General features: G+C 55.7%; 2 protein-coding genes across 3 annotated transcripts; one reads left to right on the top strand and one right to left on the bottom strand.

Moving 5' to 3' along the window:
• Positions 1-1,869: 1,869 nt before the first annotated feature.
• Positions 1,870-9,590, top strand: ONECUT2 (one cut homeobox 2). Its single transcript, XM_069881182.1, has 2 exons — positions 1,870-2,425; positions 5,550-9,590. Exons 1-2 carry the CDS (start codon positions 1,870-1,872, stop codon positions 5,834-5,836), a joined length of 843 nt encoding a protein of 280 aa, XP_069737283.1. The 3' UTR covers positions 5,837-9,590.
• A 3,206-nt stretch (positions 9,591-12,796) lies between these two features.
• Positions 12,797-25,115, bottom strand: FECH (ferrochelatase). Of its 2 annotated transcripts, none has more exons than XM_069880400.1 (11): positions 25,040-25,115; positions 21,501-21,606; positions 20,280-20,399; positions 19,691-19,839; positions 17,796-17,930; positions 17,286-17,392; positions 16,842-16,940; positions 16,508-16,615; positions 16,150-16,314; positions 15,500-15,559; positions 12,797-15,375 (listed from the first exon to the last, which is right to left on the bottom strand). In XM_069880400.1, exons 1-11 carry the CDS (start codon positions 25,098-25,100, stop codon positions 15,241-15,243), a joined length of 1,245 nt encoding a protein of 414 aa, XP_069736501.1. In that variant the 5' UTR covers positions 25,101-25,115; the 3' UTR covers positions 12,797-15,240. The 2 variants fall into 2 exon arrangements, with proteins under 2 accessions (XP_069736501.1, XP_069736502.1); XM_069880401.1 differs by lacking the exon at positions 25,040-25,115 and adding an exon at positions 23,902-23,989.
• Positions 25,116-25,123: the final 8 nt, after the last annotated feature.

The following is a 25,123-nucleotide window of genomic DNA, read 5'->3' as shown; positions in this document are numbered from 1 at the left end:
TGGTTGTCCTGTAGGGCCTCGCGTTGAGGACACCGTGCAGCCCAGAGCATCGAAGCGGGGTGGCCCCACTGACAGGGCCGGCCTCAGTGTCCTTTCCTCCCCGCGCCGAGCTGATGGCACCTCAAATTCCGTGTTTGTGGAAAAGCCAGGTCTCCCTTGGAGCTGGAGGAAGTCATCGCTGCGTGCTCTTGCCGTTACATATGGAAGCTGCTCCGAACGCTGCTCTGCAGGGCAGGGAGGTGACGGGACAGCGGGTTTGTCTTCGCTCTCACCTTGCCTGGACTTTTCCTTCCCTTCCATTTGGCCCCGAAATCTTCCCGTGTCCGTCTCCGTGAATTCCTGATGGGAAAACGCAGTTGTACTGATTCTCTAGACGAGTAAATCCGGCGAAATGAAAGCCCGCGCAGCGCAACGTGGTCCGTATTTGTGAGTACCAACCCGTTCCCGCGTCCTCAGCGGTGACAGCACCGCGCCGGTTCCGTTGGGATCCGGGGACAACGCGATTCTTTGGTGTGAACGTGCCTGCAACATTGACTCATGTGCCAAAACACGGTCTTGAATGCATCGTTTTTAAAATAAAATGTTTTCTTGTGCATTGGAAGTCTGTAAACCCCAGCGGCGTCCGCTTCTTCCTTCCTGAAGCACGGACAGGGCTGCTGGCCAGGAGGGCTCCACGCTGGAGGTGGCTCCACGCTGGAGGTGGCTCCACGGCGTCGTCGGGATCAGGTTTTATGGTCGCAACGTGGGGTCGGAGATTCATGGAATCGTGGACTCGTTCGGCTTGGAGAAGATCTCTAAGCTCGTCCAGGCCAAGCACCAAGCCAGCCCCAGCTGAACCGTGTCCCCTGGTGCCACATCTCCCCGGGGTCTGAAGCTGCAGTTCCCCGTGTTCTGGAGACCCCGGGACGAGAAGGAGATGGAGCTGTTGGAACGGGTCTAGAGGAGAGTGCAGAGGTGATGCCAGCGCTGGAGAACCTCTGAGGCCAGGCTGGGAGAGGTGGGATTCTTCAACCCAGCGCAGGCTCCGAGGAGACCTCAGAGCAGCTTCTAGTGCTGAGAGGGGCTCCGGGAGAGCCGGGGAGGTGCTCTGGGTCAGGGCGAGGGCGAGGGGAAGGGTTTTCAGCTGAAAGAGGGGAGGTTGAGATGAGATCCTGGGGAGAAATGTTCTCCTGGGGCGGGGGGAGTGAGGGGCCCGGGGACTGAGGGCGTCAGAGGGGGTGTGAGAGCCTTGAGGGGGAACAAGGAGCCTGAGGGGGCACAAGGGGCCTGAGGGGGCACAAGGAGCCTGAGGGGACACAAGGGGCCTGAGGGGGCACAAGGAGCCTGAGGGGACTCTGCGGGGACCCCAGGAACCCGAAGCTCTCGGGGCTCCCGGGCGCTGCGAGAGCCCTGAGGGGGTTGGTCGCCTCAGGTGCCTCACGGGCCCATTGGCTGCTGCCTCACGTGGCCCCGCCCCCTCTTCCTTTCCATTGGCTGCTGCCTCACGTATCCCCGCCCCTTCTCTCCCATTGGCTGCTGCCTCACGTGGCCCCGCCCCCTCTTCCTTTCCATTGGCTGCTGCCTCACGTGGCCCCGCCCCTTCCCTCCCATTGGCTGCTGCCTCACGTAGCCCCGCCCCCTCGCAACCTCCCGCCCATCAGTGCTCCCTTGGCCCCGCCCCCTGCCCGCTCCGCGCTCCCATTGGCCCGTCCCGCCTTAGCCCCGCCCCCTCCCCGCTCCCATTGGCCGCCGCCTCACGTAGCCCCGCCCCCCCGCCCCGCGCGCCCCGCGGCCCCGCCCGGGCGTCATTCGGCGCGGGGCGGGCGGCGCGGCCGGGGGGCGCGGAGCGGGGCTGCCCCGCGGGGCCCTGCTCCCCGCTCCCCGCTCCCCATGGAGGCGCTGGGCGCGCTGCTGGGCGCCGAGGCGGCCCCTCGGCCCTGCGGGCTGGCGGCGCTGCTGGACGGCGCCGAGTACCGGCCGGAGCCGGGGCTGCCGCTCGCCGTCAGCGTGCCCTGCGAGGCGCCGCCGCCCGCCGCCTGCGGCACCTACGCGACGCTCACCCCGCTGCGGCCGCCGCCGCCGCCCCGGGGCCCGCCCGACGCCGGCTTCGCCCCCCCCGGCGGCCTCCCGGGGCCCTACCGGGACGCGCCGCTCGCCTACGGGCCCGCGGGCCCCTTCGAGGCGCCGCCGCCGCCGCCGGGGCCGCCCGAGGAGATGGACACGGCCGAGGTGGCGCGGCGGGTGACGGCCGAGCTGAAGCGCTACAGCATCCCCCAGGCCGTCTTCGCCCAGCGCGTCCTCGGCCGCTCGCAGGGCACCCTCTCCGACCTGCTGAGGAACCCCAAGCCCTGGAGCAAGCTCAAGTCCGGCAGGGAGACCTTCCGCAGGATGTGGAAGTGGCTGCAGGAGCCCGAGTTCCAGAGGATGGCCGCCCTCCGCCTCGCAGGTGAGGGGACGGGGACCCGGGTGGGCCCCGCGCTCTGCTGAGGGAACCCTCACCCCCTGCCCTGGGCTGGAGTTAACCCCAGCTGGAGGCCGGCTCCAAGCGGGGTCCCCAGGGCTCAACCCCGTTCAGTGCCTCTATCAGCGATCTGGGTGAAGGCAGCGAGGGCACCCTGAGCGAGTTTGGGGATGACGCTAAGCTGGGTGGGAGCTGGATCTGCTGGAGGGTCGGGAGGCTCCAAAGGGATCCGGACAGGCTGGACCGAGAGCAATAGCATGAGGTTTAACGAGGCCAAATGGTGGGTCCAACCCTTGGGGCACAACAACCCTGAGCAGCTCCAGCCTAGGAGAAGTCTGGCTGGAAAGTGCCTGGAGGAGAAGGACCTGGGGGGGTTGGTTGGACAGGAGCCAGCAGGGGCCCAGGGGGCCAAGAAGGCCAAGGGCATCTTGGCTTGGATCAGAGCCGGCGTGGCCAGCAGGGCCAGGGAGGTTCTTCTCCCTCTGGACTCGGCCCTGGGGAGACCGCTCCTCGAATCCTGGGGTCAGTTCTGGGCTCCTCACCACAAAAAGGATGTTGAGGCTCTGGAGCGAAGAGCAACGAAGCTGGTGAAGGGGCTGGAGAACAAGAGGAGCGGCTGAGAGAGCTGGGGGTGTTCAGCCTGGAGAAGAGGAGGCTGAGGGGAGACCTCATTGCTCTCTCCAGCTCCCTGAGAGGAGGTTGTGGAGAGGAGGGAGCTGGGCTCTTCTCCCAAGGGACAGGGGACAGGACAGGGAGAGATGGCCTCAAGCTCCACCAGGGGAGGCTCAGGTTGGACAGCAGTAAAAAATATTTCACAGAAAGGGTCATTGGTCCCTGGCAGAGGCTGCCCAGGGAGGGGGTTGAGTCCCCTTCCCTGGAGGGGTTTAAGGGCCGGGTGGACGAGGTGCTGAGGGACATGGGTCAGTGATTGATGGGAATGGTTGGACTCGATGATCCGGTGGGTCTCTTCCAACCTGGTGATTCTGTGATTCCATGGTGTGTGGCCCCGGTTTTCATTGATCGGGAATTTGAGCCGCGTGTTTCCAGGAACCCTGTCGGGGCTTTTCCTTCCCAGCACAGGTCCCGGGCCGGGGGTTCCCCATGGAGACATGAATACATCATTCCATTTCGCTCCCCTTCCCCAGACGGTTCTGAAACACGTGTAGACGCGGCGCTTGGGGAGAAAGAGGTTCTGGGAGCAGCTGAGAGACCTTCAGGGAGGGAGTTTGGCTGCAGAAACCGGCCTCAAATGGCTTCAGGGATGAGATCAACGAGATAGAAACGCGATCCAAAAAGGGAATCGCTGTGGTTTGGGGCTATAAAATCGGACTAAAGGGAATAAAGTAGACTTGGCCTCCCCGGCAAATGCTGCGCAGAGGAATTATTCGGCGAGCGATAGCGGCTGGCACTTTCCCAAAAGGCAAATTGTCTCCGGGACCAAAATATCTCTGAGTAAGCAGGCGAGATATTGATGAGGAGCCGTGATTTTCCAGCAGGTCCCATCTGGTCGTAATGGGCGTCGAAGAACAGGGGCCTGTGCCGAGGCATTAAGCTTTGGCAAGCGATGCCCTGCTGGAGATGATGCAGTTAGCGAAGGGTTTGGGATGGAAGGGACCTCAAAGCCCATCCAGGACGTAGAATCGTGGAAGGGTTTGGGATGGGAGGGATCTCAAAGGGATCTGGTGGAGTCTCCATCCCTGGGGGGGGTTCGGAAAATGTTTAGCTGTGGTGCTCGGGGTTTAGCAGGCACGGCGGCGCTGGGCTGGAGGAGCTTTGAGGTCTTCTCCAACCTCCATGATTCTCTGGAAGACTGGAGTTAACCCGTTGTGCTCCGTGGGCACGTTCTGCTTGTCGAGCTAAATGCCGTCACGGGACGTTCCTCGAGCTGACGAATCCCCGGGGTTGGGGGGGGGTTGGGATGCACGCGGCCGGGGGAAACGAGGTGGTGAAGGCAGCCGGGCCGCGCGCCCCGACAATGCGATTATTTCCATCGTCGTTCCGATCGCTCCTCGCTCCATAACGATCCTGCACACGGCGGAGCACTTAACCTAATTCCTATTGATCCCCATCGCTTTCGGTTGCGCGTACTTAATTCCGAGCGGTAATCAAATTGATTGCCGAGGCCTCGTTGTGAAGAGCTTTGTGGGAACGCAAGACGTCGCGCTCGCAGGATTCCAGCGTCACGGGATGGTTTGGGTTGGAAGGGACCTTAAAGATCGTGGAATCGTGGAATGGTTTGGGTTGGAAGGGACCTTGAAGGTGATGGAATCGTGGAATGGGCTGGAACCCTGGGGTTGTTCAGCCTGGAGAAGAGAAGGCTCCATGGAGACCTTAGAGCATCTTCCAGTAGGGACAGGGGCTCCAGGGAAGCTGGTAGAGCCCTTGATCCCGTGGGAGATGTCCCTGCCTGTGGGCCTGGATGCGGACTGGATGCAAGTGTCTGCGCAGGAGGAACGTTCACCTCGATGGGGCCTCTTTGCGAGCAAACTCCCTGATTCAGGGAAAGCAGTTCCCGACGGCGCTGGGGAGCGCAGGGCTTTGCATTATTTATCGTCGGAGACCAAGAACGTAAAGCGCAGAGCGGCCCTGGACATAAATTAGTGATGTTCGCCTACCGGAGTCTTCTCGCTGTCCCAGAACCTCTTAGAAAGGCTGCAGGAGCTCCTCCCAGCCCAGTGAGTTGCAGAATGTGTAAATCCAGCCCCAAATTGGCTTTTTGAATCTCAGATTAGCCGTAAAATGTTATCGGGGGAGTGGGTTTGAGATCCTGCAGTCACGGAGGTTGGAGGAGCCCTCCGAGCTCGTCCAGCCCAGCCCCACCTCTCCTGCTTGAAGTTGTCCCTGCTCGTGGCAGGGAGTTGGCCTGGGGGGGAGCTTTGTGGTGCCTTCCAACCAAAGTGTTCCGGGATTTTATGATCTTTAAGGTCCCTTCCAACCCGAAGCGTCCCACGATTCCTTGATTTGAGGGCCCCACCTAGGCTGGGGCAGGGAAAGCGCTCGGATCACCTGGGAATTCAGTGCCCAAACGCCCAAGAATCCGGTTCCTGTCCCGAATTGCTTCTGAAATGTCCTAACATTGATTTTCTGTCTCTCTCCGCCTCCTCCCCAGCCTGCAAACGCAAAGAGCAGGAGCCCAACAAAGAGCGGAACCACTCCCAGAAGAAATCCCGGCTGGTTTTCACCGACCTCCAGCGCCGAACGCTCTTCGCCATCTTCAAGGAGAACAAGCGCCCTTCCAAAGAGATGCAGATCACCATCTCGCAGCAGCTGGGCCTGGAGCTCACCACCGTCAGCAACTTCTTCATGAACGCCCGCCGGCGCAGCCTGGAGAAGTGGCAGGACGACCTGAGCTCCTGCGGCTCCTCCTCGGCTCCCAGCAGCTGCCCCCGCGCGTGACGGGGCCGGCGCGGCCGCAGGGCCCTTCGCTGGACACTTAAAGCACAATCTTCCCGGAAAGCCACCCCAGAGGACGCTCCTGGTCGGTCTTTGCAGCCGCAAGGTCACAATTAACCTCTGTCTCTCTCGCTCAGGACAGGCGAAGCAGCTCTGAAACGCTCACGAGTTTTTCCTGAGCTCCTGGGGGCGTTTTATGGTACTTCCGAGCGGGAAAACCCCAGAACCGAGCCCTTCCGATGCCACCGACCGTTTTCCATGTGCCACCGTCTGGTTCGATTGCATCCCTGAGTTCCTTTGACCTCCCCCCCAGATAACCGAGCCGGTGGGAACACGGCGCACCAAAGAGACGGACTTTCTGCAAGCCAAAGATGTTTAGAATTTGCCATTTTCTCTCGGGGCTCGGCCGGTTGGCGACGGAGAAGCCTCCGGAATGCCAAGCCCCTCTCCGGGCCGCAGCGGAGCCGCGTTGGGCAGAGCCGGCGGCCGCAGCGACGCGTCTCCCGGTGAGCACGGCCTCTTTAGAGACACTTGAGACTCTTTTTTGTTTCTAAATGTACTTAATCGAAACCAAAGAAACGTTTTTTTCTGCACCTGCGTCTTCTGTTCCGTCGATAAAGCAAACGACGACCGGACGAGGAAGCGAACGAGTCTAGATCGCGAAGAAAAGGTTGACGAGAACGAGGGCGAAGCCGAGCCAGGACGCTTGCCGCTTCTTTTTTGACGCCTCGAGTCGACGATCGTCTTTAATTCGTGCCTATGCAGCGTTTTCTTTTTCAAGGAACAGAGCAACCAAAACCTCAGCAGCTACAATACCAAAGATGAGCCTCCTCGCTTCCTCGGCTTTGGGTTCGTTGTCTCCTCTCGCTGGTCTCCGGGCAGGTGAACCACGTCTGAGTCGTCAGGGGGGTTGATCTAGGGGGGGGTTTCCTGTTTCCGCTCCGCACGGGGCCTCTCCGAGAGCCGCGTGACTCTGAGTACGAGGTGTTGGGACACTGCGCCGCTACGGCTCCTCTCTCTCTTTCCAAAACCACGAAGGAACGACCTCTCGGTTGGGCCCGATTTATTTTGTTGAGTAGAGCTGGTCAAGAGCTTTGAACTCAAAAGCTCAGCCCAGCTGAGGTGTTTGGCTCACGTTGAAGCGTCACGTGTGAGGCTTCTCTGAGCTGGGCCCACAAACGCGTCCACTCCCACGGCTCCTCCGTCGTTAGCGAAACTCATTTTCATCTCGACAGCTGAACCCGCTGCTCCACGTTTCATCCCTGCGTCTCTCACGGCCCCGTGTCGCGTCTTCCATCTCACGGTCAGCTCTTGCAGGCCCTTCTGGAGCAACTGGAGCGTCGGAAGCGTGGGTAGATGTTGTGTGTGTGATGGAACGTGTTCCTCGTATCCCTTTGGGTCCAAAAGACTAAGGTAGCATCCCAGCACCTTCCTTGGAGCGACCCCCCTGGGCCCCTCCGAGAGGAACTCGGCTTTCCAGACCCCTCGGGTATCGTTTCAATCGGCCGCGAAGGAACAAAAACTGCGCTCGATGCCTTCGGTCGAAGAGCTTTTCTCCTTATCTCTCTCTCTTTTCCTAAAGCTGAAGCCAAAGACCTCGAGAAGGACTCAAGCAGCAGCAACGTGATTTATTTCCTTCCACCGCAGCGCGTCTCCCGAAGTCCCCGTTTGGCCTAAACCGCCTTGAGTTTTGCTTCAGCTTTAAGACTCAACGGGAGCTTCGGCCGAACGTTTAATTAACCTTTTGGGGGTTGATTGGCTGATTTAGGGCCCCGGCGTGTCCGAGACGCGCTGCCTGGCGGAGGGAACGAGCTTCCGAGGGGGCCGGGCTTCCTCCAGCAGGACCTTTGAGTTCTTTTAATCCATTTAACCGTTTCATTAGCCACGTTGAACTGCTTGAAGTCCATCCCTTCCCTTATTTAAGTCAAACTCTTCCCTTATTTAAGTTGATCCCTTATTTAAGTCAGTCCTTTCTCTTATTTAACTCAATCCTTCCTCTTATTTAAGTCGATCCCTTCCCTTATTTAAGTCAAACTCTTCCCTTATTTAAGCCAACCCCTCCCTTATTTAATTTAACCCCTTCCCGCCCGCCGTAGCTTCGTTGCGGCCCGAAACGCCTTCGTTTGTAACGTATTTATTGAACTTAATCACCGTCACCCGGAGCTGCTTTTGGTTTTTTTGAGCAGAATGGCCTTTCGAGCCCCCGAGCGAGGAAGGTTCCGCCTCAACCCCGGCTGGAAAGGCGAGACGGTGCCTGGACTTTGTGGCTTCTGAAGTCGGGGTGAGAGGAGAGAGGAGCTGCTCCTGCCAGGGGGCTCGGGGAAAGAGGGGAAAAAATGAAGAAAATTGGCAAAAAAACCAAAGAAAATTGGGAGAGGAAGGAAGAAAATTGGGTTTTTTTCCTCAAAGAAAATTGGGAAAGAAAGGAAGAAAATTGGGTGTCTTTCTCAAAGAAAACTGGGGGAAAAGCCCAAAGAAAATGTGGGGAAAAAAGAAAGAAAATGGGGAAAAAAAAAAACAAATTAGGGAAAAATATGAAAGTGGGGAAAAAAGAAAGAAAATGGGAAAATAACACAGGAAATGGGGAAAAGAATGAAAGGAAATGGGGAAATAATGAAAGAAAGTGGGGAAAAAGCAAAGAAAATGGAGAAAAAACCCAAAGAAGATGGAAAAAACCCAAAGGAAATTGGAAAAAAAACCCCAAAGAAAATTGGAAAAAAACCCCAAAGGAAATGGGGAAAAAACTCAAAGAAAACAGGGGAAAAAACCAAAGAAAATGGGGAAAACTTGAAGTAAATGGGGCAAAAATTTAAGGAAATTGGGAAAACCAAAAGATGGGGGAAAAAGAAAGAAAATTGGGGTTTTTTTCCCAAAGTAAGTTGGGGAAAAAACAAAGAAAATGAGGGGAGGGGAGAAAAATGGGGAAAAAAATCTAAGCAAAGAGACAAACCAAGAGCAAAAAGGCAAAAAGCAGCAGCCCCCGAGCAGCGAGGTTGGAGCGAGAAGGCCCGCGGCTCCCTCGGGGACCTCTCCAAGAGCGGCTGGAGTTGCGTCGCCGCCGCTGAAGATCCCAAAGATCCCTGTGGCCGCGGCCTGCGACCTGCTCCGGAGGAACCTCCAGTTGACCTGGAGGCGAAGGTGGGTTCTGGCCGCGATTCCTCGGGGCAAGGGCCGTGAGGACCCGGGGGTGTCGGCACCGGCGGCCGAAAGGAGCGGGAGAGACGGCGATTCCAGCCGCTGTTGCTTGCAATTAGTGTTTTTCCTATGAAAATCAATTAATTACGTTCCTCAAGTCGGCGGCGAAGCGCGCTGCATTAAGCTCCATTAGCATCAGCTCCTTCAGCGATTACTTAAAGGTTGGTGGTTTCTCTTTGGAGAATTGGGGGTGCCCTTCGGCAGCCGTTCCTTCCCGCCTGGTTTATCGTGGTTGGAAGGGACCTCCAAGCCACCTCCGGCTGGATCGGGGAGCTCCATAGAGCTCCGGGGATGGAACGCTCCGGGGCTGGGCCCGGGTGGCTTTTCTCTCTCCGTCTCTTCCTTCCACTAGAAGCTCTAAGGACTCTCGGGAGAAGGTGACGAGTTCCTCGTGCTGGGGGCGACCTCCCCGCGGCCCCCGCCTGCCCCCCGGCCTCCTGCTGCGCCTGCCAAGTGTGACCTGACCACGGGACGAGTGCCTTGCTTCAACCAAAGCAACGACTTTGCCGGTCGAGACCTCTCTGTGCTCTTTTTTTTTTTTTAATTCTTCTGTGAATACCTCAGCTTCACCGGGGCGGTGGCTCTGCGCTGCGGGGCTTTGCAACGCAGCCTGCGAAGGACCGAGCTCCTGACAATACCAAAGGCTCCTCTCATCGTCGTCCTCCCTCGTCTCCTACTTCTCTTCCTCCTTCTCCTTTTTTCTCCTTCTCTCTCTCCTTCTCCTTGTTCTTCTCTCCTTGCCTCCTCCTTCTCCTGTTTCCTCCCTCTCCTCTTTCTCCTCCTTCTTTCCCCTCCTTCTTTCTCCTTCTCCTCCTTCTCTTTCTCCTTCTCCTCCTTCTCTTTCTCCTTCTCCTCCTTCTCTTTCTCCTTCTCCTCCTCTTTCTCCTTCCCCTCCTTTCTCCTTCCCCTCCTTCTCTTTCTCTTTCCCCTCCTTCTCTTTCTCTTTCCCCTCCTTTTCTTTCCCCTCCTTTTCTTTCCCCTCCTTTTCTTTCCCCTCCTTTTCTTTCCCCTCCTTTTCTTTCCCCTCCTTCTCCTCTTCTTTCTCCTTTCCCCTCATTTTCCTCCTTCTTTCTCCTTCTCCCATTTCCTCCTTCTCCTCCTTCTTTCCCCTCCTTCTCTTTCCCCTCCTTCTCCTCCTCTTCTTTCCCCTCCTTCTCCTCCTTCTTTCCCCTCCTTCTCCTCCTTTTCTTTCCCCTCCTTCTCCTCCTTTTCTTTCACCTCCTTCTCCTCCTTTTCTTTCTCCTTCTCCCATTTCCTCCCTCTCCTCCTTTCTCCTTTCCCCTTGTTCTCCTCCATCCTCCTCCTCTTTCTTCTCCTGTTTCTTCCCTCTCCTCCTCTTTCTTCTCCTTCTTTCCCCTCCTTCTCCTCTTTTTCCCTCCTTCTCTTTCTCCTTCTCCCATTTCCTCCATCTCCTCCTCCTTCTCCTTTTCTTTCCCCTCCTTCTCCTTTTCTTTCCCCTCCTTCTCCTTTTCTTTCCCCTCCTTCTCCTTTTCTTTCCCCTCCTTCTCCTTTTCTTTCCCCTCCTTCTCCTTTTCTTTCCCCTCCTTCTCCTTTTCTTTCCCCTCCTTCTCCTTTTCTTTCCCCTCCTTCTCCTTTTCTTTCCCCTCCTTCTCCTTTTCTTTCCCCTCCTTCTCCTTTTCTTTCCCCTCCTTCTCCTTTTCTTTCCCCTCCTTCTCCTTTTCTTTCCCCTCCTTCTCCTCCTTTTCTTTCTCCTCCTTCTCCCATTTCCTCCCTCTCCTCCTCCCTCTCCTCCTTTCCCCTCATTCTCCTCCTTCTCCCATTTCCTCCCTCTCCTCTTTCTCCTCCTTTTCTTTCTCCTCCTTGTGTTTCCTCTTCCTCCTCCTTTCCCCGTTTGGTCCCCGCGGTCCGTCTCGCGGTGGCTCCTGTCCGATATACCTCATAGCAGTAGCTGTTTAGTGATGTTCTTGTAGCGGGTGTAAGGACCGAGTCCCTGTTTTTTTCGGTGACTGTGACTGAACACGAGACAAAAGCAAAGCCGGGGCCGTTTCACGTCGTGTTTTCCTAGTGGGCTCCGCGCTCGCCGAGTCTTTCTGCTCGGTGCTTCGGTTCTTCCCAGCTGGGACAGAAGGTAGAACCAGGGCCTGGTTTGGGTTACAGAATCATGGGACGCTTCGGGCTGTAGAACCATCCAATCCCGGGGGCTTTTCCACCCCGCACGGATCCCACGATCCCGAGGCGGCAGCGAAGGGCGGGGAGGGGAGGAAGGATAAAAGCCCTTTAAGAGCACAGAGAGAGGAGCGATGACAGCGAGATGATGAGCGAGGCCGGGCTGGAAGGGCTGGAGCGTTTCCAGCGGCTGCTGCGGGATCGCTCCCCCGGGAGCCGTTTCCAGGCACTCGGCGGCGCAGCTGGGAGGAGGCAAAGGGACCATTTTGTGGGGATGAGCTGGGGGGGGGCAGCATCTCCCTCCCGCAAAGCCTTTAACTGTTGTCCTGCTGGAAGCAGGAGCTGCTCCCGCCGGTCACCACCAATGGTCATGGAATGGAGCTTGGAAAAGACCTGTAGGATCATGGAGTTCAACCGTAAATCCAGCCCTGCCACCCCCACCGCTGAACTCGTCCGCAGGCACCGCACCTCCACGGCTTTTTCCATGATTCTATGATCTTTAAGGTCTCTTCCAAACCATTCCCTGATTCTCTGCCCCTGGCCGAGCGGCTGCCGGCTTCCGCGCCGCTAAAACCTCCGCGAGTGACTCCGTCTCGGCGCGGGGGAATGGCAGGAAGCCCTCCTCGGTTAAACCAGGAGATTGAAACCAACCCGAGCACTTTGGATCCCGTTACACACCCCTCTCCTCCCGCGGAACCGAAGGCAGGAAAAGACAATCGCCGACCACAATGGGCTCATAACTCTGAGAGAAAAGCGCGCGGGGGAGCTGGCAGCAAGGGGCCTGAAGCGCTCGCTTACGGCTTCCTGGGAGGAAGGGCAGCAAGGGCAGCGCTCACACTATGGATCATCCTTAAGTGACGGGAATGAGCTCAGGGCTCGGCCTTGCGGGAGAGAACCCGGCTCCGGAGGCTCAGAGCACTCGGTGGGGCCACTTAGAACCTCTATTTGCTATTTATAAGGGCTCTTCCCAGGTTCTGCTTCCATTCCCGCTCTCGGCCGCTGCGTCAGGGTTTCCTCGCCACAGGGGAGACCAAATGTGTCTCCACAAGCATCTCCGAGAGGCCCTGGCAACCTCACCATAAATCAGCCGCAGGCAGCGGCGCTCCGGAGTGCTCGGAGATAATGGACACAGCGAGGGGGGGAGGCACAACTCGGTCCTCGGACTCTGCATCCTGCCCGGGGGGAGCCGCCAGCCCCCGATTCTCTCATCTTTAAGGTCCCTTCCAACCCAAACCAGTCCACGATTCCATGATCTTTAAGCTCCTTTCCGCCCCAAACCAGTCCACGTGTCTAAAACAGCGAAGCTCACGACTGAAATAACACAGAAATGAAGGAAAATCACAGCCCTCCTTCCCGTCTCCCGCCCCTCCGTCTCCCCCACCCCAACCAGCCTCGAGCACTCGCTAACGGAGCAGCCCAAGTATCCAACAGCGCGGGAAAATAATCAATCAAGCACTTAATTGTTGCCGTCAGAAACGAGCTGCCTGGAGATCGTTAATAGCGAACGCAATAAATCAGCCCCGGGTGGGATTCCAACCTCCTCCGCACCGTCTACGCGTCATCGTCCCGAGGGCAGCAGCCACTGTCAGGCTCAACGTCAAATCCCACCGGAAACAGCTCGGAAAGGACACGGCTCAGGGGGTCTCTTCCAAAACCTTTAATTGCAATTCCATCGTTAGGGCAAATGATACACAGGGAGGTTACACGGAACGGAAGGCCTCGTTCAACCAGGAACATTGGGCTGAAAGCAAGGGTTTGGACACGCCTGGCAGTAAAAAATAGAAGCAATTTCTCTCTTTCTTGCATCTTACAGCGATTCCAACCCTCGGGGTGCAGCAGAAAGGGAAAACAAACTGAGCTTTTCGACATTCCTAGGAAAATCCCGGCCCGCGCGCCTTTCAGCACCACCTCGCCGCATTTCCTAGAGCGCAGGCAGTATCGGCTCCAGAGGAGAGCAACGCAACAGCACGAAGGGAGAAAGCAGGAGTTAAATCAGGAGCACCACCTAATCCTGAGCAAATCCTCCCAAGCGTTCCATGTGCAAACCCCTCGGGACACCAAAGGCTCAGGACACCACATTCCAACGTGGATTTTGACCACAAGCAGAGCCCGGTTGGCCTAGAGCCGCGAGGGAGAAGCTCGCACAGACCAGACCACGCGTCAAGCAGGGAAAGGGGAACGGAGAAAGGAAGCTCTTCGGCCAACGTGAGGCCTGTGTTCCCAGCCTGGGGGTTTTGGACACGGATTCCAAGCTTTTCCATGAAGATTTCCCCCTTTCCACATGTGCTAACCCCAGCCACTCCACCTGAGCAAGGGCAGGAGCAGGTTTGCGTTCCTTTTTCCTGCTGCGGCAGCAAGAGCGGAGCAAGGAAGGGAGGAGAGAGACGCAGATGAATTCCCTGCAGCGCCGACGGCAATCAGGGAATTTTCATGTGCCGGGATGGACTCAAATGAGAACTAAAAGGCTGGAAGGCAACCAAAGGCCCGGGAGGATCCAGCTGGGCTGCCCCGCTGTGTTCCCACCCATCCAACCCGACTCTGCTCGCGTCCACAAAAGGGGAACGGCCTCCCTGCGGGTCCTCGCGCTGTAAAACAGCGTTAAAAGCACAGAGCCGGGATTGGAAGCCAAAGGCTGAGAAGAGGCACAGGTACCCAGGAGCGTGGTACGCGGAGGAAGACTTCTCTCTGCTAGAGCAACGCGGGAACGCCGGAGGGATCCGGAGGGATCCGAGCCCGTCCCGCATCGCCCCGGGGCAGCAGGCGTCCCTGCGTTTCTCAGCATGTTGGATTGTTCTAACACAGATCAAGATGAACCAAGAGCGCCCTTTTTTCCTTGAGAGCGACCCCATCCTGGAAGGATCCGAGGTTCAAACTGTCCGTGAGTCATAATTACGTAAGGAAATCAATCCGAGCGCCTCCAAACATCACGTGAGGACAGCAACCACCAACGTGCTGGCGCTTCAGTGCGAAAAGCACAGAGTAAACATTCTCCGTGCCAAGAGTAACCCGCACGCCGCAGACGGCGAGGGAATACTGTCCGAAAAAGGGGGTTCCCTGTGCAAAACCGCTGCGGAGTGGATCCAGGAATCCCAAACAAGCAGGTTTAGCTGGGTTAGGAGCGCGTGCTCCCCGCCTACGATCACTGCCAACGCCTAACAGGTGAAATCCGGCTCCTGAGGAAGGTTTGTGTAAGCGTCTGCCCTGGAAATCACTCCTGACTCACCAGGCCCCTTTAAATAACATCAATTAAGCCACATCAGCTGCACCTATGGAATTCCGTAGGTATCCCACAAACCCCGCAGCACAGCACACATCTATAAACCTTCTGGAGAGCGAGCCTGACCTCCTAAAGTTTCTTAATTAAACAAGGAAAGCCCTTTTTAATACTTGTTTTAGGAAGTCATCTTGCTTAAAAGACGACCCGGCATGCGCGCTGCTGGCTCTGAAACACGCAGTTTGTTTCTCATTCCTCTCCTTTTAGGCTTTCCTGTAGATAAGAAGTGTTGTTTCTAGATCATTTAAACAAATCCTGCGTGTTCTACATCCCAGCTAAGCCCTGCCCGGAAGCTTCTGGCCGGAGGAAAACGAAACAAAGCCTTATCTTTACATTCTAAAAAAATAGACGCTCTATTTCCAAAGCCTTAGGAGCCACTCGATCTTCAGAGCCATCCCAAGAGACAATCGGTGACTCTGAAGCATCTGAAAATGAAGCACTCGCGACAAACCTGCATCCAAATAAATCCCTGCATAGGAAATAGAAGCTCATTTGTACAAAAGGTGATTAAGTTTTTCAGTGCATACTTATGGGCTCACGTTAAGCCCAGTCTGAAGGAGGCCGAGCGGGACCTTTTCCCATCGCCAGGATACAAGCCCTCACTTCCCTGCTTCCTACAAACCCTTCTCAAACCAAGAAAACAAAAGAAAACTAAACAAACCCCAAAAGTCCACTTTCTCCTCCCTTCGAGGCGAGGTTAACAGCCCCGACTACCAGCCTGTAACAGTCAGGTCGAGCGGTTTCGTGCCCTCGCGCTGCTTCCCGGGGGCCGTTCTCCTGCAGGATCCCGTGCTCTCTGGTGGAGCTCCGCTCACAGCTGCTGGTTGGCGAAGAAGGCTTTGGCCTCCCTGCAGACGGGATTGACGCAGAGCGGGCAGCAGAGGGTTAACTGCCGCGAGCAGATCTCGTTGGACTGGATGTGCGAGCACACCAAGTCTGCCAGAGCCTGAGACACAGAAATCAAAAGCGGGAGTGAGGAAAACTAGGAACGTAACCTTAAAAACAACTTCCACATCTGTCAGAGCAACGCTGCAAGTACGAGCAACACACAACGGCAAACCCGAAGATACCTTGGAGAAGAGCGGGTTTCCATTCAGAGACTCCGCTCGTCGGATGTTCTCAACGCCGCACTGCATAGAATAAGAAAAAAAGGAGTTAAACCTGCTAGATTTTCACCAGCCTGCCTGCAAAAACCTTCCTTTCGTTCAGAACTTGCCCCCAGATGAGCAAAATAAACGCAGCACCAGGTTTTCCCGTACAGCAAAAATAACTGCGATGCAACGTTTCCCTCTGATGATTCTCTTTCAGTACAGGATAGTGCAGAGGTCAGTCAAGAAAGGAAAATTCTCACCCATTTCGTGCTGCTGAAACTGTATTTGAGTTAATCCAGTTCTGATTAATTTCACTGAATGAATCAGAGAACGGTTTGGGTCTTAAAGGTCACAGAATCATAGGATGGTTTGGGTCAGAAGGGACCTTAAAGATCGTAGAATCATGGAATAGGTTGGGCTGGAAGGGCCTTAAAGATCATAGAATCCTGGAATGGTTTGGGTTGGAAGGAACATCAAAGCCAACCCAGTTCCGTGGCCAGGAACACCTCCCAGTGGATCAGAGAGTCAAAGTCTGATGTAACCTGACCTCAAACACCTCCAGGCATCAGAGAATTATGGAACGGTTTGGGCCGCTATCCAAGTGGTTATGAAAATTATACAAGCGTTACCTCGTTTGCTAAAACCTGGGCGTACTCGATATCCAGTTCGTAAAGGGTTTCGATGTGGTCGCTCGTAAACGCTATGGGGACCAACAACATGTTCTTCTTCCCCCTCTGGCACAGCCCCTTGATGGCCTCGTCCGTCTGCGGTCCGAGCCAGGGCATCGGTCCAACCTGTAAGGAATGGGGAGGCAAATCCCTCGTTAAATACCCGCATTTTCTTAAAAGAACAACACAGAACATCCAGTTCCATGGGCAAGGACGCCTCCCACTGGATCGGGGGCTGCAAGCCCATCCAACCTGGCCAGCAGAAAGCCACGAGGAGCTTCACAGCAGCTGGGGCTCTGTAGCCTCCCCGTGCACCTACCTTGGACTGCCACACCAGCCGGTACGGGTTGGAGTAGTTCAGCTTCTCCATGACCTTCTGGACCGTCGCTCCCACTTCTTGAGGGTACGGATCGCCACGGTTCACCACCTGCAGGAACAACACAGCTTTGACTTCCAGCTTCTCCTTCTTGGTTTGGACACAGGCCACCTGAAGAGCGGGGAAGCCGAGCACGTCGCACGAGACCCGGGGTGAGACGTAGCCAGAACAGGGAAGGAAAAGCGCAGTCCTGCCCCGCAAAACCCAGGAAAAAGGACCCGCCACTGCCACCCAGGTTTGACTCTAACGAGGACAGAAACGACCGGAGGTAACTCACGGACATGGGCAGCGAGTGAGCCGAGAAGAGGATGACGACATCTTTCCTTTTGTCGGATGGAAAGAGGTTCAGCTCCTTCTGGATGTGATCGGCAAAGCACTGTTCAGAAAAGAATGTGAATCAGAAACACTTGAGAGGCATTTGGTGCTCTCAAATGACCCCAGACAGGCAGCTTCGACCGTCCAGGTCGCCTTAAGAACTTCACAGCTCCCCTGGGTCTGTGTGGGGCAAGAACGAGGGACAGCGGGGATTACGTATTGCCCAGAGCACGGTGGCTGCGCCCTCCCTGGAGGGGCTCACGCCAGGCTGGACGAGGCTTGGAGCCCCTCATCCAGTGGGAGGTGTCCCTGCACATACGGCTGGATGGGCTTTGGTCCCTTCCGACCCAAACCATTCCGTGATTCCAGAGAACGGGAGCTTCAAAGGCGCCGTACAACTCCTCACCTGAATAAGGAGGGGATGTGTGGGCCATCGGTCGATTATACTCCACTTCATCTTTGGCTTCTCCCCTTTTTGATTATAGTAGCGGAAAATGGCATTCAAGCTGCTTCCTGAAATACAGAGAATTAAGAACAGAAGTTAGTAATGGGATTAAAGTGGGTCTGTAGCAAAGGATTTTAAAATCCAACCATAAATTGGAGCAGAGAGCCTCGAAAGGGAACGCTTATATCAAAATTTATACAACGCACAAGCCAATAATAACTCGTCAAACTGTTCTTTAACCAAAGAGCAATGATTGTCCCAGTTTCCATGAAGGAGAGCTCGCTCGGTCGCATCCCCGAGCCTTCGGTTTACGTTATCCCACAAACAGAAACACAAAGGGATCCTTTGTTAGAAAGTTTCTAGCTAGAATGTGGGATGACAGTGAACGGAGAAGGCCTCACGCTGGCGACGCAGCCAAGAGGACACGTGCCCCCGATGCCCCTCGCGGAGGCGCCTGCACCCCGCGCTCACCGGTGGTGGAGCAGCTGTACTGCGGGTACTGGGTGAAGGCGATGGCCCTCTCGATGCCGTCCTTCTCCATCTCCTCGATGGCTTCTTCCGTCAGGGGGTGCACGTACCGGAAGCCAATGTAGTATTTGTGAGGGGCTGCCAAAGCACAGGGAGAGAAAGCGCGGTTACAGACGTGCCACGGGGCTCCTGGCAGCACGGCTCAACGCTGGAGTCGGAATCCGAGGTTTTAAATACTCCAGTGGAATTTAAACCTGAAAGAGGGGAGACTGAGATGAGATCTTAGGAAGAAATGTTCTCCAGCGAGGGTGGGGAGGCCCTGGCCCAGGCTGCCCAGAGCAGGGGTGGCTGCCCCCTCCCTGGAGGGGTTCAAGGCCAGGTTGGATGGGGCTCAGAGCCCCTGATCCCGTGGGAGGTGTCCCTGCCCGTGGAACTGGATGGGCTTGGAGATCCCTTCCAACCCAAACCATGCCATGATTCTTTGAAAAGAAGGCCTCTGAGTGACTTATCGGGTGTAAGAGCTGCACAGGGGCAGGTGGGACTCCACAAAAGGTGGTCACGCAACAAAAGCGAGCGGGAGCGTGCGCTGAAAAGAGCAGATAAGCGTTCCAAGCTTTATCTTCTGAACCTGCTGCAAGCCTGGCCCTTCAGGGGCTCCAGCTTCTAAACCTGCTGCCTGGGACGCCACAGCCTGGTTTTGGTCTCAACTACACTCACTGGGACCACAGCTGGTATGAAGCTAAAAGGTTGTGCCCGCATCCCTTTCCATCGGAGCAGCACTACCAGGGAGCTCGCGCAGGGTAATCCACGCTCCCTGCTGCGAGGGAGCGAGGGTCAGGGAGATTCTGTGATGCGCAGGGTGGGGAGGGAGGCTGTATTCACCTTTCTTATCAAGGCAGAAGCAGCCAGGCCAGCTCCTCCTTGCAGGCAAGGCCGACCGTTAGCCTTATCTCCGGTTCGTGCCCGGGTGGGGCTCGCGGCTATCGCTGAGCCTGGCCCAGCAATGCTCAGCTCTGAGCCTTGTCTGCCTCCCACCCGACCTCCTCCTCAGCCCTGACACGGGGCCTGGATGCTGCATGTTCTTTTATCCGTTATTCATAGCTACAGATTGAAATCAGGAGCTCTGGACACAGCCAGGAAAGGCAGGAAGCAGCAGGAGCAGAGAAGCAGCGCGGCCGTGCTCCGAGACCTAACCGAGGACACGGAGCTCCAAGGAGCTGCCGTGAGCAGGCGGCTGTGCGGCTGTGTGTTTCCCAGCAGGAAAATCCCCACCTCGGTGAAACTCAATAACATCAGCGCACAGAACACGAGCCCCCAGGAAGGCCTGGACCGACAAGCCTGTTGTTCGCTGTGTGTGCGCACACCGGCGCAGCCGAGAGCAGCGTCATTCTCCCGCTCCCCCTCTTCTTCAAGGATTAGAGAGTTACGTGAGATGATAATGCCAGAGCTCCTGAATTTCCAACCCATTTACACTAACGAGAAAGTCACTCTGAACATCCACACGTGCCTTATTTGCTCACACGAATCATAGAATGGTTTGGGTTGGAAGGGACCTGAAAGATCATCCAGTTCCACCTCCAGGGATGGGGCAGGCACCACTGCTCTGGGCAACCTGGGCCAGGGCCTCCCCACCCTCACAGGAAAACATTTCTCCCCAAGATCTCATCTCAATCTCTCCTCTTTCAGCCCAAAACCCAGATTGCATAAGATTCTCCATCTCTTTTTGCACACGCTTGGTTTTTAAGGAAGGAAAACTTGTGCAATATCTTTGTCATGATTTCCCGGCAGGACCGAGAACGCCGCTGGCACTTGTAATAAAAACAGAGAAGCAAAAGCTGCTTTACAAGCGCTAACCCGTGAAGGAAAGGAAGCGTTTAAGAAGCACAGGGAGGAGGTACCGGTGCGAGGAGACATGCTGTCCAGCAGCTTCACCATCCCTTCTCCCTGCAGCGCCGTCCACTTCTTGATGGGCGAGCCCCCCCCGATCCGGCTGTACTGCTCCTGGATTTTTGGTGTGCGGCGCTTGGCGATGAAGGGGCCTAATTTGCTGAAGCGTTCGAAAGATACAGGTATTAATAACGTACCCCACATCAGCACCCCTCTCCCCAAGCCCCTCCGGCAGCAGGTTTTCCCTGGCAATGAGCAAACCAGCATGCAGGGCTTGCTGTCACATCCCATCATCCTTCCCAAGCTTCTCAGGTGACAGGAAACCACAGTTTGCAATTGGAAGAGAGGGATTTGGGCCATTCTAGACAATTATAACGCTCTTTCTTGCAGTGCCTGGTCCCAAAATGAAACCATTTTAAGAAAAGCATTTTTTGATGGGGCTTGGAGCATCCTGATCCAGTGGGAGGTGTCCCAGCCCGCGACAGGGGGTGGAACTGGATGGGCTTTAAGGTCCCTTCCAACCCAAACCATTCCAGGATGCTATGAAACAGGAGTTAAACGTTTGAGCTGAGACACCCAACGCTGCACAGGGTTCCTCACTTTTGAGCTGGAAGCGTCATGAGGTCTCTGTCCAGGAAGAGACGAAGTAAAAAGTCGTGCACGTCATCCAGCCGCTCGGGGCCACCCATGTTCAACATCAAGATTCCCGTTTTAGGTTTCCTATAGAAGCAAAAGATATTCCAAATTCTAGTGACCTACTATTCTTATTAGTATTATCATCCTTATTATTACGAAACAGTCAGATTCTCCTCCTACACGTGCCTTTTGCAGAATCATCCTCCCATTTAGCTCATCCCGCTTACATAAAAACATGAACTGCAAGCACAAAGAGCCAGAAAAAAAGCGTTTACATCATCTTTACCTTTTAAAAGAGCTCAGCAACGTGAAGTTTGACTGAAAATGTACTGAGCAAACTCTCTCACGGCTGAAGGCTGTGAGGGAGATTATAAAACAGAGTCTAAACTGTTTCAGCTGAACGTCAGCTGCAGATTCCAACCGAACCGAGCAGCGGCTTCCAAGGAAAACAGATGAGCAGCCGCCACTGATCTTTGTCTTCATTACTGTGGAGACAGATCCCATCTCCCGAGGCAGTGGGAGCAGCCAAGAGCCGCTCTACACATAAAAGCAGCGCAGCGCTGGGTTTGTTTGCCTCGTTGGGGTTGGTTTTCCCCACACCGAGTGTGGGTTCTGGACACTAAGGGTAACGTCCCTCCCAGCACCGCAAAGCAGACCAGAGGGCGGTATCAGCTTCTGCCAAGCCCAACTCTCATTCCAGAGATGGAATTCCGATCCCGAGGGAGCCTAGGGACCAGAATCTCTTGCCTACAGCTGAAGCTTTGCCCTCCTCTCATTAAAGCCAAAGGGGCACAGAGAGGAGCCTAGTTTCCACTCCCTTCCTCCAGGAGGTTGTGGAATAAAACCCAGGAAGCAGGAACCAGAATCTCAAATAATAACAACAGCCTACATCCTACTGTTTGTCCTTCTACGGCTGCTGCAGCGCCTCAGGCCCCACCACGGGTGCTGCCTCCCTGCGTTCTGCAGAGAACGAGGCAGGTGCTGCTTGCCCCACGGAATTCTGAAAGCAAGAGGCTCGATGAATGCACGCAGCCAGATAAAAGCAATCACACGTGCACCAAAAAAAACAGATCGAGCTGTGCGAGCGCCACATTTCAGTACATAACCGGCTTTGTGATGTGAGTAAAGCAGGATACGGTATCAGCGGGAGACAGGAGGGCGCACCCACCCTCACGGAGAGCTTACCGCGCTTCTGGCTGGATCTGAGGTCTCATGTTCTCAGTCACCGCGGCTGCCGTCGCCTGAGCTCTCCATCGCACCGGGACCCTCAGCTGGCTGCCGATCCGCACAACTGGAAGGAAGATAACAGCACGTTGATAACCTCGCACCGGGCTGAGGGGCCTCGGCACCAGATAGGCACTGACCCCTCAGCAGCGTTGTGATAGTTGGAATCCTCTCCCTTAAGCTCCAGGACCTGGAAGCAAAGAAAGTCAGGAAATTGCAAGCTTTTGCCTTTCTTTTAAGCACTCTGTACACCAACAGCCTTTCAAGTACCGGGCAGTAACCTAAAAGCCTCGCTAATCTTTAAGCTCAAACCAGCCACTGACCACACTAGAGAAACCACACGGGGTGACACGGTAAGGAGGTAAGGATGTCACGCTATGTAACTCCAGGCACACAGAGGATTCCGTATCCCCTCTGCCACGTGGGTTGGACACTCATTAATTCAGGGTCCCCAGGTCGAGCCCTGAGCACGCAGCTCCTCGGCGTGACCCTGCGTCACAGCCACTCCAGAACGCGGGCAGCCTTCCTTCTCACTCCCCAGTCAGGCGACTTCTATTATTCCTCCGTTTCAGCCGCAACCAAAACCCAGGATCTTTTCCTTCCCACATGCTGGTTACACTCTGCTCTTTACAAAAGCCCGTTCTGTTTTCCTCAGGAGTTCATAGTCATTACGTGATATTTTATAGTGCAACAATAGTGTGAATTGCCCGAGATGAAAAAAGATGCTCAATCCGGCATCCAGAAATCATTCGGCATGACACTTGCAGACGGCGGGAGCTCCGGCAGCAATTGAGCCCCCACAGCCCAGCTGCCCACTGAGAGGAACATCCGACGGTTCACAGGCCCCTAATGACATCCTGACAGGCGCTGAACGCCCTCGAAACCTGCTGAAATCAATGACAGCGAGAAACGCCTTGTGAATCCGCCTTCTCACACGGGATTAGGCGGGGAGAGAAAAGGCTGCAAAGTAAAGAACTTCAAGCATCGCTGACTCTTCAAAGACTCTTCCCTGGATGTGTCCCAGACCAGGTTGGATGGGGCTATGAACAACCTTATCCAGTGGGAGGTGTCCCTGCCCATGGAAGGAGGCTAGAACTGGATGGGCTTAGAGGTTCCTTCCAATCCAAACCATTCCGAGACTCTAGGTGCTCTACACTGAAATGTGCCCAAACCTCACCTTACATAAAGCACAGAAGGATCAATGCAGCCATTGAAACTTCTTTTTATCCTCCTCCATAACTAACATACAGTGCCACTGCTCTAGAAACAATAACCTAAGAACTGGAAAAATATAAATCATTGAATCATGGAGTGGTTTGGGTTGGAAGGGACCCCAAAGCCCACCCGGTTCCATCCCCTGCTACGGGCAGGGACACCTCCTACCAGACCAGGATGCTCAGAGCCCCATCCAACCTGGCCCTGGACACCTCCAGGGTGTCCAGGTGTTCACAACCACGTTGGACGGGGCTTGGAGCCCCTGATCCAGTGGGAGGTGGCCCTGCCCGTGGCATGGGGTGGAAATGGGCTTGAACTGCGTTGGGCTTTAAGGTCCCTTCCCACCCAAACCAGTCTATGTTTCTATGATCTTTAAGGTCCCTTCCCACCCAAACCAGTCTATGTTTCTATGATCTTTAAGGTCCCTTCCCACCCAAACCAGTCTATGTTTCTATGATCTTTAAGGTCCCTTCCCACCCAAACCAGTCTATGTTTCTATGATCTTTAAGGTCCCTTCCAGCCTAAACCATTTCATGTCTCTAAGATCTCTAAGGTCCCTTCAGACCCCATGATCTTTTAAGTCACTTAAACCCAACCATTCATGGATTGTATAACCTTTAAAGCTCCTTTCACCGCAAACTATCCCACGATTCTATGATTTCTGAGGTCCCTTCAGACCCCTACGCCCTTTGCACTCCCTTCCACCCCAAACCCCTTCCAGAATTCCATGATCTTTAGGGTCACTTTCACCCCAAACCAGGAATTCGAGCTGGAAGGCGGCGAGCGAGCACTCACGGGGAGGATAAACCTCACAGACAGCCTCTATTCGAAATATCTTTGCTCAACAAGCTCGAGTTGTGCTTTTAACCCTGTCTGCAAAGGCAAATTCGGGGTGGGGCGCGGGGGGGAGGCAAAAACAACGCGAAAAGACACCAAACAGCGCATAAAAAGCGACACCCCGACCCTGACAGCCCCGGGGGGCTTCTCCCTCCCTCGTAGAGCTGCGTTGACGCTAAAAAAACACGCCAAGAAGGCATCGCCTCGTTGTATAAGGCGACACCCCCCCCCACACACACACCTCCACCGGCCGCCATTGCTGCCCCCTCCCCTTCTTCCCGCCTCAAGCCCCGTTTCCCGCGCGACTCACGGTGGCGCGCGCCGGCGGCGGCGGCCATGATGGCGGCTGCCCGCATTCCCTCAGTGAGGGCTCCCCGAATTCTAACGCCTCCCCCGTCGCCTCCTTCGCCTTCACCCCCCGGCTCCGCCCACGCTGCCGTACGGCAGCGTGGGCGGGGCCGGGGGGTGAAGGCGAAGGAGGCGACGGGGGAGGCGTTTTAAGGCAATTAGCGAAGTAATCACGCCCCCCCCACTTCATCCACCCCCCCCTCCATCTTCATCCCTCCCCTCCTTCCTTCAACCACTTAGCGGTGGAGTCCTCGTCTCTGGAAGGGTTAAAAACCGCGTTTGGGGACAGGGTGCAGGAATCCAGTTCTCAGGGGGTAAAGAAAACATATCATAGAGAATCCTCACCCCTGGAGGAGTTCGAAAACCCTGTGGATTTGGTGCTTGCACACACGGTTTAGTGGTGGAGTCCTCATCCCTGGAAAGGCTAAAAAAAGATGGTTTAGTAGCAGAGTTCACAGCCCTGGAGGGGTTAAAAAACGATGTGGCACTTGGGGACAGGGTGGAGTGGAGTCTCCATCCCTGGAAGGGTTAAAAGAACATGGTTGAGTGGTGGAATCTCCATCCCTGGAGGAGTTAAGAAGCCCCGTGGATGTGGCTTAGGGATAGGGTTCCATGGGTGCTTTTAAAGGTTGCTTTTCAACCTGAACAATTCTGGGAATTCTGAGCACCTCCGAGCCCTGTGAGACCCACCCTGTGTCCTGTTCTGGGGTCCTCAGCAGAGGGAGGACGTGGAGCTGGTAGAGCGAGGCCAGAGGAGGCCACGGAGATGATCCAAGGGCTGAAGAACCTCCCACACAAGAACAGGCTGGGAGAGTTGAGGTTGATCAATGGTCTCTTCCACCATCTGACCCCTTACGCCACTGATACGAGCTTTGCCGAGGCTGCTGGGGGAGCATCTTTCATCCCAGCCACCTTTTAAGCTCCTTATGGGCTCTGCCTCTTAAGCCCTCAGCCCTTCCTCTCGCAGCTCCCCGGAGAGGGAGGCTTTGAGCCTTGGTGTGATGTTTGTCTAGATCCCACAAAACCAAATGCCCAAGGGGTGCGATTACAGCTCGGCAGCACCTTCGGCTTCTGCATCGGGGTGAACTCTGCCTGCAGACCTGGCCTCGCTCCGAGCAGTCCCAGCCGCTCCCCCAGCAGCTGCTGGTTATTCCACACCATGTTTCTTATGGATTCTCTCCCTG

Source organism: Phaenicophaeus curvirostris, chromosome Z (genome assembly GCF_032191515.1).
Source record: "Phaenicophaeus curvirostris isolate KB17595 chromosome Z, BPBGC_Pcur_1.0, whole genome shotgun sequence".
In the NCBI taxonomy this organism is placed as follows: Eukaryota; Metazoa; Chordata; class Aves; order Cuculiformes; family Cuculidae; genus Phaenicophaeus; species Phaenicophaeus curvirostris.
This window is presented reverse-complemented; position numbering and strand designations above follow the sequence as displayed.

Bases quoted from the DNA above. Each gene is read 5' to 3' on its own strand.
- ONECUT2 (XM_069881182.1), top strand. From the start codon at position 1,870: ATGGAGGCGCTGGGCGCGCTGCTGGGCGCCGAGGCGGCCCCTCGGCCC. The intron at 2,426-5,549 runs GTGAGGGGACGG...CCTCCTCCCCAG, and splicing joins GGCCGCCCTCCGCCTCGCAG to CCTGCAAACGCAAAGAGCAG.
- FECH (XM_069880400.1), bottom strand. From the start codon at position 25,100: ATGGTGTGGAATAACCAGCAGCTGCTGGGGGAGCGGCTGGGACTGCTC. The intron at 21,607-25,039 runs GTCTGCAGGCAG...TCTTCCTTCCAG, and splicing joins ACTGCTCGGAGCGAGGCCAG to TTGTGCGGATCGGCAGCCAG. The intron at 16,616-16,841 runs GTGAGTTACCTC...TTGTTCCTGCAG, and splicing joins CTCACTCGCTGCCCATGTCC to GTGGTGAACCGTGGCGATCC.